We start from the raw sequence: 18,992 nt of genomic DNA, 5'->3' as shown, positions 1-18,992 counted from the left end.
CGCTCTCGGGTTCGACAAGTAGTCATGCTCTGTATGTAAATTAGATCAGACGATAAGTTCAACAATCTCCGTTACAACTCACCCCAAAAAAATCATGAGCTGCCCATCACTTTTAACTTGATGCAAGAGAGCCAACATTATCCCCACATAGCTAGCGATAACTTTCAGCTAACTACTGTATGTTAGCAAAAAACACCGCTAGTTAGCAAAATCCCATCCAATCTCTATGGGGTGATGGTTAGCTAACAGCAGTTTACACCTAGCTGAAAAAAATTGATGTCTTAATTACTACCTGAGCACATAAAAAAATGGATGTCTGTTGGTTTTCTAGCATTTGATGAGGTAAATTCACTACTTTGGGTTTACACATAACTTACCGGCATAAAAAGTTACAAGTTGTGTCTCTTTTTCTCCGCTCTACTGCCATTGAGACACCGCCATCTTTGCTGAAAATTTCAGAAGCTCTCAGGTGGTCATGTGATTCGCTGATCTTAAAAAGTTGCCCAAAATGATCAAAATCGTTCAGATAGAAATGATGTTGCCCAATCTCAATGGGAAAGCGTCAAAGTGCAATTGCCCGGCAACACTGCTCCATGCATCATCACCTTTAATCTAATTATTGAGTGGAATTACGGAATTGACTCGTTTGGGATCAACTTCCAGGATGACAACTTGATGTGACATACAACATGTATTAAAGGGCATATCAAAAAGAAAATGAAAGTTAATTGAAAAGCTTTCACCCTATTGCCGTGAGATTGAGTTTGAATCCCAATGATTCCACAACGATACATGGCCAGGAGCCAAAAAGGCAAAACTGGCCATGGGAGGGATGGTGTACTCGCTCCCCTGTCAATCACAGCAACACTAAGGTGGTGTTTACACATTAGACCGTATCCGTATCGTTTTCGTTGTGATTGCACTGTCCGTGCACATTAAAACGCCGGGAAACGACTCCACAGGCGGAACAATTTGAATCCGTCAGGGCCCACGTATTCAACCCAGTACGTATCTGATCCGGTGCTGTGTAAACATTGAGGAACGAGGATACGCAGTGCTGAGCTCTAGCTGACGTCGTCATTGGACAACGTCACTGTGACATCCACCTTCCTGATTCGCTGGCGTTGGTCATGCCACGTTGGTCATGTGACGTGACTGCTGAAAAACGGCGCGGACTTCACTTCCTGCTATTTGTGTGTGTACGCGAATCGTTTTAAAAACGTTAATCTGATGATCCGCTGATTCGAAATAATGTAAACAGGGCCTAACACTAAAGGGGGTGGTAGAGGGTAGATATCGCTTTACTCCAAGCGTGTTATGCCACCCTGTGACACAGTATAAGCAGCAGTTTGTAAAGGTGCAGTGGGCTGGCTTCACATGTCACGGAGGAAGCATGTGTTAGCCTTCACCGTCCCCGGATGATAACAGCAGTAGAGCTAGTGGGTGGATGGGAATTGGCAGATGATCAAGTTGTAGAGAAAAGTAGGAAAATAACCTTTAGCATCCCTACTTAGTTGAAAAAATAGCTTCAATACTTACAAGTTAATTTATTGAAAGACCTAGTCACGGCATGAGATGAAGTGATGCAATGCAGGCCATAACATAGACCAATTAACTCATTATGAAGTTTGTTGCCAACTAGTTTGATTATAGAATTTGATGGATTTTGCCAATTAGTTGTTACAGACCTTCTCTCTCTCTCTCTCTCTCTCTCTCTCAAGTGTTTTTTTTGGTTTTATTTTTAATGATCATCACAGGCAGCACGGTGGTGTAGTGGTTAGCGCTGTCGCTTCACAGCAAGAAGGTCCTGGGTTCGAGCCCCGGGGCCAGCGAGGGCCTTTCTGTGCGGAGTTTGCATGTTCTCCCCGTGTCCGCGTGGGTTTCCTCCGGGTGCTCCGGTTTCCCCCACAGTCCAAAGACATGCAGGTTAGGTTAACTGGTGACTCTAAATTGAGCGTAGGTGTGAATGTGAGTGTGAATGGTTGTCTGTGTCTATGTGTCAGCCCTGTGATGACCTGGCGACTTGTCCAGGGTGTACCCCGCCTTTCGCCCGTAGTCAGCTGGGATAGGCTCCAGCTTGCCTGCGACCCTGTAGAAGGATAAAGCGGCTAGAGATAATGAGATGAGATGAGCATCACAAAGATAATAACATCAGTAATATAATCTGATACATTTTCTATGTAGATATTAGAATTTATTCTATCCACATTCTCTGGATATGAGCAATCACGCGCTCTGATTGGCTACTCTATTACTAGGATATCAGCTCATATACTCTGACTAGAGAAAAACAAAATGGCGCTCAAAATGTTGCTGAACCAACTGAGGACAAAATAAAAACTCTACTCGAAAACAAAACCCCCAAAAATTATCATCAAGTATTTAAAAGAAACAGAAATAGTTAAAAGAATATACTGTAGTTTTTTTCCCCCCAGTATCTCCTGTTCCACACTCCAGCATAGTCGGTGGCAGTAATGCACCTTTAAGTTGGTTTGCCACCACCAAAAAAAAACCCTAAAGAAGAAGAACCCCCCCCAAAAAGCAACAAAATATGGAATAAAAGTATTTAATGGTAAGAACATATCTTTTTTTTTATTTTTCAAAAATTATTATTATTATTATTATTATTATTGTATTTTTCACAAATTGCTACTGTCATTTCACCGGTTTGTTTACATTCTAAGGGAAAATGATTTTGTCAGGCGTTTTGTATAAAGTTTTTATTTATCGAATTTGCAAAAAAAAAAAAAAATACTCCGTTTCTCAAAATCCAGTGAATGTGGATAGAATAAAACAGTTATTCCACTCAATCTCGTCGTACATTGCTTATAGCCAACTCGGTGCTACGTGCCTCGTCGGCTATCAGCTCATATACGACTCGATTTCGTGGAATAACTGTTATATACCAAACAAGTACTGCAATATATTTTATTTTACAACGCTGTCTCACCGAGATCCAAGAAGCTTATAGACTTTCCAAGGGTTTCAGCTTGACTCAGGTTTGGTCCTGGCATTCCCTGCTTTTACTTGACCCTCTGACACCCACATTTGAAAATATCATCAAGCACAAGATCAGCAATAAGATTAGGGAGGGATAAGTGATTGTTACTGACAGACTCATTGATTTAGTCATTCAGGTCATTGATAGTGTCTCAGATTTAGTCATTCAAAGCAGGTGGACATGTGGTTTCATCTTGAAAATGTTTTTAAAACCAACTGAGAGACTTCATCAGGTCTTCCAAATGGAAAATGACTAATAGTAAAACATCTTTGAGATTCTCATACAAGCTCCGTTACTGACTGACTACGAGATGTGGCACTGTGGAATTGTCCGTCTAGTCCATGTCTTTTTTCCTCTGGTTAAAGAAATCATCATCATTGAAAATAATAATAATAATAAAATGAATAAAGAGTAAAAGCGCATTCCGTTAAGAGCCAGTGGCTTAAGAGCTCCTTTATGGCCCAGAGCTCTTGCCTGGGTTTAATCGTTCGCCTAAAGCAGTCATGTCTTAAACCTTTTCTTTCTTTTATCTTTTCAGTGGCAATCCACTGAAGTGTTTCCTCTCTTCTTTATTTTCTGTGTCTGTGCCAGGAGAGTGATGCTCACTTGTTCGTTTCAGGCTGTGCGTTCCTCTGCGACCTGACTTTAGTCCATTTACAGGCTGGTTAGAATGCTTTTTTATCCTCTGGTCAAAAAGAGTACGTCTGCAAACACTAACAATGTGTGTGTGGTCATGGCTGGTTCCTGAGTGCTGCTACGCACTCACTAGGGGGCATACAGTACTGACATGTCACAGTGAAAGGAGGTCACAGCAGATAATCTTTCTCTCTCTCTCTCGCTCACTCACTCCAAATCCTGGTTCTTCTATGCTGCAAATGTAAATAATTTACATATTCTTCACATAAACCCTCCTATACATGAGGCTACATAAAATATATAGGGTAAAACTCCACTGTATATATACAGTGGGGCAAAAAAGTATTTAGTCAGTCACCAACTGTGCAAGTTCTCCCACTTAAAAAGATGAGAGAGGCCTGTAATTTTTATCATAGGTATACCTCAACTATGAGAGACAAAATGAGAAAAAAAAATCCAGAAAATCACATTGTCTGATTTTTAAAGAATTTATTTGCAAATTATGGTGGAAAATAAGTATTTGGTCAATAACAAAAGTTCATCTCAATACTTTGTCATTGCCAACAAAAGGTATACAACAGAGGTCAAATGTTTTCTGTCAGTCTTCACAAGGTTTTCACACACTGTTGCTGGTATTTTGGCCCATTCCTCCATGCAGATCTCCTCTAGAGCAGTGATGTTTTGGGGCTGTCGCTGGGCAACACGGACTTTCAACTCCCTCCAAAGATTTTCTATGGGGTTGAGATCTGGAGACTGGCTAGGCCACTCCAGGACCTTGAAATGCTTCTTACGAAGCCACTCCTTCATTGCCCGGGTGGTGTGTTTGGGATCATTGTCATGCTGAAAGACCCAGCCACGTTTCATCTTCAATGCCCTTGCTGATGGAAGGAAGTTTTCACTCAAAATCTCACGATACATGGCCCCATTCATTCTTTCCTTTACACGGATCAGTCGTCCTGGTCCCTTTGCAGAAAAACAGCCCCAAAGCATGATGTTTCCACCCCCATGCTTCACAGTAGGTATGGTGTTCTTTGGATGCAACTCAGCATTCTTTCTCCTCCAAACAAGACAAGTTGAGTTTTTACCAAAAAGTTCTATTTTGGTTTCATCTGACCATATGACATTCTCCCAATCCTCTTCTGGATCATCCAAATGCTCTCTAGCAAACTTCAGACGGGTCTGGACATGTACTGGCTTAAGCAGGGGGACATGTCTGGCACTGCAGGATTTGAGTCCCTGGCGGTGTAGTGTGTTACTGATGGTAGCCTTTGTTACTTTGGTCCCAGCTCTCTGCAGGTCATTCACTAGGTCCCCCTGTGTGGTTCTGGGATTTTTGCTCACCGTTCTTGTGATCATTTTGACCCCACGGGGTGAGATCTTGCGTGGAGCCCCAGATCGAGGGAGATTATCAGTGGTCTTGTATGTCTTCCATTTTCTAATAATTGCTCCCACAGTTGATTTCTTCACACCAAGCTGCTTACCTATTGCAGATTCAGTCTTCCCAGCCTGGTGCAGGTCTACAATTTTGTTTCTGGTGTCCTTTGACAGCTCTTTGGTCTTGGCCATAGTGGAGTTTGGAGTGTGACTGTTTGAGGTTGTGGACAGGTGTCTTTTATACTGATAACGAGTTCAAACAGGTGCCATTAATCCAGGTAACGAGTGGAGGACAGAGGAGCCTCTTAAAGAAGAAGTTACAGGTCTGTGAGAGCCAGAATTCTTGCTTGTTTGTAGGTGACCAAATACTTATTTTACCGAGGAATTTACCAATTAATTCATTAAAAATCCTACAATGTGATTTCCTGGATTCTTTCCCCCCATTCTGTCTCTCATAGTTGAAGTGTACCTATGATGAAAATTACAGGCCTCTCTCATCTTTTTAAGTGGGAGAACTTGCACAATTGGTGGCTGACTAAATACTTTTTTGCCCCACTGTATTTCCACACTAAATCAGTGTTCACCACTACCGAAAATGATACTTTTCGAAAAATGCATAAATTTGAAAACAGCAGGTTTGCGTTGCAACGTGGACACGGAAAAATATATATATATTCCTATTGAAATATTTGTAGCGTGTTTAATGACTTTGATGCCAAGTTGTTGGTTGGTGATGTATTTTCTTTATTCCTTTTCGAAGTTAGTATTTGTCTGTCTTACTGATGCCACTAAGACAACATTAACCCTACGTTCACACCAAACGTCAAAATTTGCTCTCGCCGCCCTGCCAGTGACGCTGTCGATGTTCATGAACGCTCTGTGACGTAGATGGCATAAGCTGCTACAAGTTCGTTCGGAATGCTTCGTCTTACGAACTTTATTTCAAAGGGCCGCAAAGCAAACATGTCACCCGGTATCTTTGTGTCGACTGGCTTTTTCATCTCATTAAATCTTTTAAATGTGACAATAAGAAATCGATTGATGAAGGAAAATAATGAACATTTATGATTACATGGTCTTCAATTAACATTCATATTACTTCATGTGGAGCCTATATTAACTGTGGTAAATAGCCAACATTCTTTTGCATGCGATGGAGCTAGTTAGCATACAATTCCCTCCTACTGTCATAAAATATATTATGCACATCACCAACTCACCTGAAAACACAGATTCCGACACCTTGGTCCAGGTTCCTTTTTTTATGTCCTTGTATCCAAACAGGGACACTCGTAAATTGAAGAGTTACAACATCAACGAAACTGACTTCATGTTTAAACTGTTAATGTTATAGTCGTGTTGTCTGTTGTTGTCCAGGTGAGGATGGGTTCCCTTTTGAGTCTGGTTCCTCTCGAGGTTTCTTCCTCATGTAGTCTGAGGGAGTTTTTCCTTGCCACCGTCGCTACGGGTTTGTTCATTGGGGATAGATTAGGGATCAAATTAGCTCATGTTTTAAGTCATTCAAATTCTGTAAAGCTGCTTTGCGACAATGTTTATTGTCAAAAGCACTATAGAAATAAACTTGACTTGACTAAATAATGTTGAAACCCACCACTACAATTATTAATTTTTCCTCCATGGCAGGCTATTTAGGAACGGTACTCACATCGGTTTCAAGTCTTGTGTTTTACTGAGCAACAAAAGTGTGTTCTGCTTCAAAAGAGACAAATACTTTCTTAAAAAATCGTTTACAGACTCATCGCAGGGTGAGTGTTTTCCAGAAAGGACATTTTTGATGGACAAAGGAGACTGTCAGAGGCACTTAGTTTACAAAAAAATTTTAACTTCCACTTAAATATCTTTCGACTGTGAATTTCTGAATTTAACCAGTAAAATAAAATCTAAGTGGAATAAGTCAAGTAGAATTAAATTAAATGACCACAAGGTCAAAACTGAGCCTGTATTTGATTCTTACAAACATATTTATAAGAACTTATAAGAGACAGTAGTGCTATAGGTAGGGCTAGTGTGTGTCCCTGTAAAATAAGGTATAAGAAACTCCAGCATAAAATTTATACTGGACCTAGTTGCAGGACTTAGTTGGTGTTATTCAAAAAGAGAACCATGATTGTGAAACAGCCCAGAAAACGAATGACTTCAGGTTGTTTTGATGCTTTCTCTGGGTTTGGTGTGAACGTAGGGTAATGGCACATTTGCAAAGGAAAAACTTCAGCAATCTCTATCACAAGGGATATCAGTCAGGTCTCACTGTTGGCTCCTAAAAAAACCCCAGAACATCAAGGACGTAGTAGCTCATCTGGCCTGCCATCAAAACCACCATGACGACCAAAACATCAAACAGAACTGAAATGTGACGATGTGAGAGAGGACCAACCTCCACGACAAATTGTTTGCGACAGGAAAATCAACAAAGGACTAAATTTTGTTCCCCGAAGGAAGATCGACCCAAAACATCGATCAGAACTGAAATCGGATGAGAAATGAAAGAGATGCAATTCTAGTGAAAAGTCTGAAAACTCGTTAAGGTGACCTAATTAGCAGTTCGTTAGTAAAAATTTGACAATACAATGACCACGTGTTGTGTAGAAGGTCGAGTTCTTTCAAATGAAACAATCAGAACTGAAATCCATTGACAATACAGGGAGATGTGATTTAACTGAAAATAAACAAGGTTGTAAACAAATGGTTTACAACAGGAAAATCAACAAACAAACGACCAAGTTTTGTTCCTCAAGGGAAGATCTACCCAAAACATCGATCAGAACTGGAATGGGATGAGAAATGACAGAGGAGATACAATTCTAGTGAGAGGTCTGGAAAATTCATTAATTTGGTCTAATTACTAACTTAGCAAAAAAAAAATTTGCCAAACCAACAACCAAGTTTTGTGCGGAGTGATGAGTTCTTTCAAACAAAACGATCGGAACGGAAATCCGTAGAGAACTGTTGGAGGAGATACGATTTAACTGAATTGTGGATGACGGACGGACATCACACCATAGCAACAACACATCGGCTTTATGGCTAGATGAGCTAAATAGTAGAGGTCTGCGCGGGACAGAATTTTCAGTCCCGCTCCCGCCCACTCCCGCATTGTGCAGTCCCGTTCCCGCCCGCTCCCGCAAAGAATTATGATTTTCAGTCCCGCTCCCGCCCGCCATATTTTGTCCCGCTCCTGCCCGCAAATCCCGCATGATGCAGACGTTCGCGTTATTTCTCACGAAAGTTCTTGTCATTGGCTTGGGGAATTAAACATGCTGAGCTCTCCACTGACCGATCCTTCACCTAGCGCATGTAGCGAGGGTGCGCGTTGCCAGGTGGCATGCGCAGCTGAGGCTTTACAGAGATACCCAACACACCTACCAAAATCTACAGTGGATATTAAGCATATTGTACATTGCACATAGCTTATATGTCACTGCTCACATTTACATTCTAGGAAATACAAGTAGGCCTATAAGAAATTAATATAATTTAAAGACACAGCGTGATGGTGCCCCGCGCCCTACTTTGAGTGGATTTGAGCATAAATATCTACAGCTCACGTTCAGGGTGCGTTTCCCAAACAACCAACCAAGTTAGCATTAAACCAATATGGTACGATGCAAGTTTGAACTAAACTAACATCCAAAAAACGACTGTTTCCCAAAGCTGTAGGACCAACTTGGTCTGAACCAAGTTGATTTGAACCAACACAGTTCAAACCACGATGTTTTCAGATGTGTTCGGATGGTCTCGTTTATTGTCGGAATTCAGAGAAACAACCCGAAGTTGGCTGACAGTGCGAACGGCATTTCACCATTAAATGACCGTTAAGCCAAATTTGGTGCGTCCCGCTCTTCTGCTACGATCGGAGATCTCAAACACGGAAGAGCGGAAAGGAATCGGAAACGTACGCGAGATTAGACCACATCCGCAAATTTAGGCATCTTAAATGTTTTTATTAATGCCAAATAAAATATCCAGCACAAATTATATATGATAGACATACATTAATAATTTATAAATTTTATTTTAAACACGTTTTTAGTTAGCGGGACTGCAGCTCATCATCTCTCCCGCCCGCTCCCGCATTGTGCACTCCCCCTCCCGCCCGCGCCCGCAATGAGCTTTCAAAATTTGTCCCGCGCCACACTGCTTTGCGTCGGGAGTGCAGGGCTCTACTAAATAGCAAAAGCTTCCTTTTTCACTCAACATTTTTCATTATCACTAGAGAAATCTGCTCAAGTATTGATAAGTGCAGTGGGACTGACGGCGGTATTAGCATGAACGTTGAAGGAAGCGACAGAGCCTAAAAGACTAAAGCGCTGCTGCATCGCTGTGTTTAGACAGACATGAAGTAAGGGCTAAATCCTCCTGATGTCACTATCAGCAGGTTGTCGAATGGCGTTGTGGGTAGTCTAAGAAAACCAAAGTGAAAATAGACCAACATGCCAATGAAAGAAGTCAAAACTTAAACGTCTTTGTTACAAAATTAATCCTGAATGTCACTGAACATCACATGTTAATTAATAAAATAAAAAAAAATTACAAATACTCATATGCCATGTGTATCGTGGCAGATGAGAAAATGGGGTTAGAGTGCTAAGACGGTATCATGGATGCACTTAAAGACCAACAGCATTATCAAAAACAGTGGCAACAGATTATTCTAAATGGTCCCTATCTGCTGAGCGCATAATACTGCTGATGGTTTAAAAAAAAAAAGCGTGCCATGCCTCTCTTTCGTCATTTAATGGAAAATACTATAATGGAAGCTCAAATTGCAAGGCGAGCAAAAGTGATTACGCCGACACATGCACTTCACCGCATTTGTCAGGGTTAAGTTCACTTCTGCAAAGTGACAAATGCACCTGTTTCTGAAATGGAAAAGAAGAAGCCTCTTCCCATCTCTCCATGTAAATGAGTCTGGCCAGAGTCTGAGACAAGCCACATCCTTATTTCAGATACCTAACAATAATTCAATAATACACACTCACATGCACAGATTCACACACACGCACAAAAAGACAGAGGAGGAAAGCTAAAAAAAGGTGCTTTTTTTTTACGAGATGATATTTATACAAATGGCATGAGTCATAAACCAAGTGTTTGCAGGTTTGTGTTAGGCAGTGGCACAGACAGTGGAATGGATTCCCATACGTGTAAGCAAAAGTGATAAAGACCAGCGTTCACCATCATACACACCCAGGTGTTATTTTAAAGATGTTCCTAAAGGTACAGTATGTTTCGTGCAAGTTGATCCTGAATCTCAGAAAGCGAGTGCAGTGTGAAAGATGAAGGAAGTGTGAAGTGGTAAAGCTCACTGACCGAAGTATTCCTCTGATGGTGGGTTGTTCATGTCGTACAGCATCTTCTTGGTCAGTCTGTCCAACTCTTCCTCAGGGTGAGCAGTGGACTGACCTAGAGGCTGAACCACAGAGAGGAGACATGTTACACAGGAGTACACAAAGTCTCTCTTTTATTGTGTTTTCCCATGATATATAAGAACAAGAGTGCTCTGAGAGCACAATATCCCCCCGCTGGCAGCTATGCCATAAGTCTGGTAAAATGCGACTTAATTGAATGAAATTGCAATATGCATATTGCCGACATATAACAAAGAATCCTGTCAAGTTTCGTGAAATTCCATCAAAAATTGTGAGAGGAGTTGATTTCAGAAGGTAAATGCTCTATCTGGGACGGACAGACATCACAACGACATAATCCCCCTTCGGGCCTTTCGGCCAGCGGGGGATCTCATCTCATCTCATTATCTGTAGCCGCTTTATCCTTCTACAGGGTCGCAGGCAAGCTGGAGCCTATCCCAGCTGACTATGGGCGAAAGGCGGGGTACACCCTGGACAAGTCGCCAGGTCATCACAGGGCTGACACATAGACACAGACAACCATTCACACTCACATTCACACCTACGCTCAATTTAGAGTCACCAGTTAACCTAACCTGCATGTCTTTGGACTGTGGGGGAAACCGGAGCACCCGGAGGAAACCCACGCGGACACGGGGAGAACATGCAAACTCCGCACAGAAAGGCCCTCGCTGGCCACGGGGCTCGAACCCGGACCTTCTTGCTGTGAGGCGACAGCGCTAACCACTACACCACCGTGCCACCCCAGCGGGGGATAATAACCATTATTCTATCCACATTCACTGGATATGAGCAATTGCGCACTCTGATTGGCTACTCTACTGCTCGGCTATCAGCTCATATACCCCGAGTGGAGAAAAATAAAATGGCGGAGCGTGTTGCTGAACCAACCGAAGACGAAATAAAAACTACTCGAAAACGAAACCCCTCCAAAAATACAAAAAAGCAACAAAATATGGAATAAAAGTATTTGATGGTAAGAACGTATCTTTTTTTCATTTTTCAAGAATTATTATTATTATAGCATTTTTCACAAATTGGTCCTGTCATTTCACCGGTTTGTTCACATTCTAAGCGGAAATGATTTTGTCAGACGTTTTGTATAAACTTTTTATTTATCGAATTTGCAAAAAATAAAAAATAAAAATGCTCCGCTTCTCAAAATCCAGTGAATGTGGATAGGAAAAAAAAGTTATTCCACTCAATATAGTCGGACATGGCTTATCGCTACGCACCTCGTCGGCTATCAGCTCATGCACGACTCGATTTCGTGGAATAACTGTTAAATATATTTATCGATACAAGCAAATTTATCATTCTCTAAGGGTTAATCTGCAGTATAAAGTCACAGGGTCGGAGAAAATGCACACACACACACACACACACACACACACACACACACACACACACACACACACACACACACACACATCCTGTTTGTCAAGTTATTTCCATCTGAAGGGAGTGACCATTAGCTGGAGCTGCGTCAGGACCCATACACACAGGCAAATACAGTACACACACATCTGTGCTAACCAGTCCCTACACACACACACACCTCATGAAGCCTGTCATCTGGTAGTATTGTGCTGATCTTTGGACAGAGTATCACAAAATGAGACAAACGAAGATTTAGAGATATACTGGTAGAAGTGAAACAAACAAACAAATGATACATTTTTCTTCCATTCTTTCTGATCATCACATCTCTACTCTTTCCCATTATTCCATTTAAGGCCTTGGACATTTTAATCATTATACCGTTGTCTCACTTTCTCTCTTGATGGCAAATTTACCCCCTGCTGCTCTTTATGTGGGTTTGTAGATGAATATGTTAGTCATGCAGCAGACCCACTCAGCTAAACAGCAGGTAAACAGTCTGAACTCTGCTTCAGTAAACCGTGACAGTATCACTGCCTGTCTGATAGTCTGAGATTCGTTGTTAAATGACCTAATAATACACCTAGTGCTTATCACGAAATGGGGGTGGGGGGTATTGGTGGAGACGCAACAACTTTGACAAACTATAAAAGCTGATATCTACTTTTCCAATTCTATTAAAAGAGAGAGAGAGAGAGAGAGAGAGAGAGAGAGAGAGAGAAGCATGAATAAAAAGGTACATAATAAAATGGGATCATTCTTTGCCCTGAAATGCATTGCTTAGTGAAGCAGTACGAGGGTGACTACTGTTTACAACATACAGAAGTAACCCATGGGACACCATCACCCTGGAACAGAAGCTGGAACGCTCCCTTTAGTAAACACACAAATCTCCTTTCACACTTTCTCTCTGCTTTTCCTTTCGCCTACTTGATCCAGGCAGAGATTGGTTTATTTCCCCATATAGATGCTCTCTTGCTCGCGTGGACTGGACAAATGCCTTTTTCCAACGACATGCTGAGACGTTATGTTCCGTCGTGATTCTGATCTTGCCCATGGGGGCAGCCATGGCCTGAAGGTTAACAAGCAGCCTTGGACCCAAAGTGTCGCCAGTTCGATTCCTGGGACTGGTAGGAAAAACGTGAGGGGAGTTGAGTGAATGAGCAGCACTTACCCCTCTCTCTGAGGTGCCCTTGAGCAAGGCACCTAACCCCCAACTGCTCGCCGGGTGCTGTGGCATGGCTGCCCACTGCTCTGGGTATGTGTGTGCTCATTGCTCACTTGTGTGTGCTTGTGTGTTTTCACAGCTTCAGATGGGTTAAAAGCAAAGGAGGAATTTCAGTATTAAGTCCTGTGCCACAGTAAGATTTTGATGTACCTACTGAAATTTCACATTTTGGGCTGAAATCACTGAAATGTGAGCACACCTTCATGAAATTGTGAAAGTACAAGGTTGTTAATCAAGGGCCACAACTCTGGAAAAATGTGACCGAATTGAACAAAATAACAATAAATGTACTAATGACATGTAACAATGCCTTTTGCCAAGTTTGGTGAAATTCCTCCACAAATTGTGAGAGGAGTTGATTTCAGAAGAAAAAAAAACACTCTCATGAAATTGTCAAAGTATAATTTTGTTAATCAAGGGCTGCAACTCTGGTAAAATGTGACCGAATTTAACGAAATTACAACATGCGTAGTAACGACATATAACAAAGAATCCTGCCAAGTTTTGTGAAATTCCTCCAAAAAGTGTGAGAGGAGTTGATTTCAGAAGGTGTTTCAGATGTTCTCGTTCACAAGATGTTCCCTTCCTGGGACGGATGGACGGACATCGCCATGACATAATACCCTTTCGAGCCTTTCGGCCAGCGGGGGATAAAAACCCCATCACCCTCAGAGGTCTGAACTGCTAACTTCACCGATCATCCAGAAAAACAACTTTACTGGGTTCCCATGGGTCATGGAGATTCTGGAACATCATAGAATTTTAAAAAGTTTATTCCAGACATGGAAAGTCAGGGGATTTGATCATTTTTTGGGTCAAGTCATGGAATATCAGGGAATTTTGTTTGTACCATTTATCAAAATGTAATATTTTCCATACCATATTTTTCTTTAGCAGCTTATATCAGATTGTTTATGCAGTGAAAACTGTATGTTTTGTACTGAAATAGTAAATAAAGCTCACAAATTGATGGGTTTAAAATACTGTGGCTGTTTTTTGTCTGTTCAGCACAAAGGTGGCCTGTTTTTCTGTTTGTCATGGAAATTCAGCCTTTTTGTCAATGAGTCTGGGAACTTGACATTTGACTGAGAGCAGGAACCCTGACTTTAGTGCATACCGGTACATAATCCAACTCTGAATACGAGGAACTTTCCTCATGTCACTACTGATATAACTTTTGAACTTAACTTGTGCGCTCTGAATATGGCCCAAAAATCTGTCATGCCTCATATCCCATCAGAATCTTCAGACATCTTTGATTATTTTGTTTAAAGTGATTAACCATGAAATTATGGGGTTATGAAATGTCATCATTATACATTAATACAAGATGTTCTTGACAAAAAAAAAAATGAAGTGGACTTTAGCTTAAAAAGACATGTTAAAGTCGTAACATCAGTCTGTTGGGCCATTTCTCCGGGCGCGACCATACTGGATTAGCCAGATACCATACATGGATGTATTAGGAGATGAAAATGAGGGTGGCGCTGCATGACGTAGGATTCCGCACGTCTTCCTCATTCCGTCCCGGATCCAAAAAGCTTGTCCGAGTGGCTTCATCAAGTCAATCGAGAAAACTTTACTCCTGGACAAAGCAGCAAATTGCGCAGTGAGCATTTCACAGAAGGTTGTTTTGTGAAGGACTTGGATGAAAAAGTCACTGGGAAGAAGCGAGACACAAGACAGAAACGACGACTGAAGCCAGACGCGATCCTGACTTTGTTTCACCACAAAACACTGACACCAGCAGCAGGACAGCATACGAATGGAATGTAAATATATATTTCTTAAATAAACAGGCAATAAACCAGCCATTACTTTATTTTGATTCCTTTTCTAATACTGCATTGCCATCGTTTTTGTGGAGAAATGCAAACAAATTGACCGAGAAGTCACGCTAGACCATAATATTATACTATAGTCTAGTATAGCATGCACTTCTACACCTTCGCTGTGCTCGCGGAAAATGACATCACGCACGATGGAGTTATGGTGTCCTCCCTGACAAAAAAATAGTCCTGTCTCTTTTCATCACTTTAGTGGTTATATCGTTGAGAACAAATTCAAAATGCAGCTTTTTTTAAAAATTAAATATATATGAGTGATTCCACGCTTATGGGTACTGAAATGGGGACATGAACTTATTTTTAAAAATTCACCTAAAACCATTTCTTTTTTTACCATCAGGTCACAAAACATGTAATCTTTAATGAATGATATGTTAAAAGATAACTTTAATTTTCTGAGATGTAATAAAAACATCTTTATATGCCAAAGTCAAGCCTATGAGTTCCAAAATGATGTCTGTTACATTACTTCTGTTACGATTGTCCATCTCGCGTCTGTTACAAATTAATTACAATCTAGCTATATACCATGTTAATCTTATTGAAAGAATGTGTATGTTTATTCTACTACACATGTTTATTAATTATATTTGCTAAAACATCACCTTCCTATGTTTCAAAAAGTAATTCTACATTGTTAAAATTGAGAATATATATGTCCACAACACTTCTGTTACGTTCTGACTTTGGCATATAAATATGTTTTTATTACATCTCAGAAAATTAAAGTTATCTTTTAACATATCATTCATTAAAGATTACATGTTTTGTGACCTGATGGTAAAAAAAGAAATGGTATTAGGTGAATTTTTAAAAATAAGTTCATGTCCCCATTTCAGTACCCATAAGCGTGGAATCACTCATATATATATATATATATATATATATATATATATATATATATATATATATATATAAAGGACAGGCATAAAGACTGACTTTTAGCTCAATTTGTTTATTTGCGAGATATTTCCTTTAAGGGCAGGCCTGAAGATAAATATCAAAGTAAAGAATGCTATATGAGAGCAACTCAGGAAAGGCAATCCCATTCAGAGTTAACAGCAAACACGTTAATATCATGGACTCCGAGATACCTGTGTAGAACTAGATCAGTATTGATTGTGGTAATGTTTCCTTAACTGCTGAAACTAAAGCAGACGCTTGTACGGTTTTATAATAAAATAAAACATTGTTGTCCCATATCAAGGCCCATGTCAGTACCTAGAAGTTTAAATGACAGTTTGTCAGATATCCACAAAACTGTCAATATTTAGACTCATGATCAATCTCATATCCAACACGTCATCAGCAAAATTCAGGAGTTTGATGGAAGGGTCTCCAGAGATGCAGTCACGAAAACTGTTTCCTCTATGTGTTCGGATGTCACTGATCAACTGGCTGTCTGGTTTCCTGATTAGCTGGCTGAATGACTGCCTGAATGACTGGTTCATCTGGTGAGCTGTTGGCTAGTTGGCTGTTTAGCTGACTGATGGCTGGTTGTTGGATTGGCTAACTGGACGCTTGACCAACTCTCTGCCCAGTTGACTGACTTGGCAGAGCTCATGTTATTGGCCAGATAATCTGACATTGATTGGCTGACTGGTTAACAGTGACAGCACCAGCACCATGGCTATAAGGCTACAAACCAAACTAGATGTAGAGCTCAATCAAAGCCCGTCAAACTCCCCAGTCCTGCCAGACCCTGCGAAATAAAGCGTTGCTCATGAACTCTCACCTCCTGACCCAGTACTGGGGCTGTGCAATCAGAATGCAATTTACAATACTTTCTCAGTCAATCTTTCTGCTTCTCGGTCACCTTTCAAAGCACTATACCCAAAACCACATTTGTTTCTTTGGGTATAAACTCAATGACTGTGTACCGTGTTCTGATTCTCATCTCATCTCATTCTCATCTCATCTCATTATCTCTAGCCGCTTTATCCTGTTCTACAGGGTCGCAGGCAAGCTGGAGTCTATCCCAGCTGACTACGGGCGAAAGGCGGGGTACACCCTGGACAAGTCACCAGGTCATCACAGGGCTGACACATAGACACAGACAACCATTCACACTCACATTCACACCTACGCTCAATTTAGAGTCACCAGTTAACCTAACCTGCATGTCTTTGGACTGTGGGGGAAACCGGAGCACCCGGAGGAAACCCACGCGGACACGGGGAGAACATGCAAACTCTGCACAGAAAGGCCCTCGTCGGCCACGGGGCTCGAACCCGGACCTTCTTGCTGTGAGGCGACAGCGCTAATCACTACACCACCGTGCCGCCCTGTTCTGATTCTATATATTAATTAAAGAAAATGGCAATAACACTCAACACTAATCTTTTAATCACTCAGGACTATGCGTTTCAAAGAGTCCGACAAGCATAACATTTAAGTATTTCAGTTATATGCAACCTTGAGTGTAACAACTTTTCTTTTTTAGTGCAACTTCATTCGAATAAACTTTGCAACACTGGGGGGAGAGCGAGAGCGAGAGAGCAGTGAAACACTGGCAGACAAAAAAAAATGCCTTACATCTAATTAAAATAGTAATAATAGAAACAGGAATGGGTGCAGTCCCCCCTTTCGGTGCCATTTGAGTGCATCCACATGGGATCTGTTGCTGTTACTAAGATGGCATGATAAATGGATTATTATAAGAGCTTAAGGGAGTCAAGCACTGTTACCAAAACAATGTCAGAACGTGAGAGGATGGGACTTGCTCCCAGACAGAACAGACACAGAAAAGATAGGAGAACCATGAGCTCATAACACTTGTGTGTGTGTGTGAGAGAGAGACAGAGAGAGAGAAAGAGCATGAATGAGTCTTGAGAAAATAGGCCAGGTGTACGCAACAGAATAAAAAGCCTAAATGTTTCCCATTTGATGTGGTTTATTTCGAGGTCGAGTTATTTCTCAGGACCTCCTTTCCTTTCTCTACACACAATACAACCACAGGTTTCATAGCTCAGCTTTTCTTACACACTTCTCCAAAGAGCTCCCCACATCCTATACCTCCTGATATCGATGCAATTCGGGAACTCTTACAAGAAGACATTGAACCGTGTTGTGTGTCACAGAGATGTATGGGATACGAGCGTGCAAAATCAGTGCTTTTATTTTTATTTATATTTGTTGTTCCAATAATCAGACTTATAATCTATCGAAGCACAGACAGGGTCACCAGAGCCAAACAGCCCTGGTCGTGCTATTGGTCCCCATTATGTTGCACAAGGGGTAAAATTGAAACATCCTTGTATGTACCCAGTACTATACTTTTTGATTTCCTAATACCCTAAAGTTAACAAATCACAGGGAGTGCGAGCTTAATGGGACCTCGTGCACATTACCCAGGCATCTGAATGAAGCAACAAGAAGGCTCTTCGGCTTCAAATAAGAAGGTGGTGTAAACTGAATGTTTCTAAAATTCACTTTATCCAGGCTGGTCAATGATCCAAGCAAGGTAAACACACTTTTTTTTGTTGCAAAACTTGAAAATTTCCGCAGAATTGGAACACTGCTTACAGAGGCAGCTGAAATTCCGTACGTGACATCAAGGTTTACGGAAAATAGTCGAATGAACTTTGACCAAATGGCACATCTTAAAATTCTCAGTGTTTCAAAAATCTGTGTGTTACACCTATACATGTTAGACTCGGCCTTCTCAGAGAGCATTTTTTAACGACTCCAGTTCTTACCTGTTGGGACACAGCAGCCTACGAGAAATAACTTGGTTGTTTACGGAAAATGTCACATACGGAACCATGGGTTTGCATTGCATCTAGCGAGACGGACATTCAACATGCAGCTTGGATCTTACTACAGATTTAAACTATCAACTGTTAGTAGTCCAACCAACAAGAAATTTCAAGGCAATGCTAAACCGGCAAAAACTATGAACAGTTCCTATCTGGTCCTGTATCTGAATGCAACACGGCATACGGCCAAATGGGAGGCTTTGGGTGACTGGGGTCACCTGGAAATAGATCAGAAAAAAAAAATCATTATGCTACCCAAGCTAGTCCGATATGAACACTATCAGGACGTGTTGTGCTTTTGGTGATAAATATCTAACATGATCTAGTAGTAGCTTAGATGTGACTCTTTTTTGGAGTGGGACCAATAGTGTGATCAGT

At 41.1% G+C, this 18,992-nt stretch overlaps 1 protein-coding gene across 5 annotated transcripts in view; it reads right to left on the bottom strand.

Annotated features, from left to right (window-relative positions):
• The window catches only part of lpp (LIM domain containing preferred translocation partner in lipoma), a 492,132-nt gene that overhangs the window by 67,970 nt on the left and 405,170 nt on the right, over window positions 1-18,992 (bottom strand). For all 5 annotated transcript variants that reach the window (XM_060919812.1, XM_060919814.1, XM_060919813.1 and 2 more), the window contains one exon: window positions 10,343-10,442. In XM_060919812.1, the coding sequence (XP_060775795.1) occupies window positions 10,343-10,442 (100 nt within the window). The remainder of the gene's footprint in view (window positions 1-10,342; window positions 10,443-18,992) is intronic.

Source organism: Neoarius graeffei, chromosome 4 (genome assembly GCF_027579695.1).
Source record: "Neoarius graeffei isolate fNeoGra1 chromosome 4, fNeoGra1.pri, whole genome shotgun sequence".
NCBI classification, from domain to species: domain Eukaryota; kingdom Metazoa; phylum Chordata; class Actinopteri; order Siluriformes; family Ariidae; genus Neoarius; species Neoarius graeffei.
The sequence above is the reverse complement of the archived record's forward strand: the minus strand, read 5'-3'. Positions and strand labels throughout refer to the sequence as shown.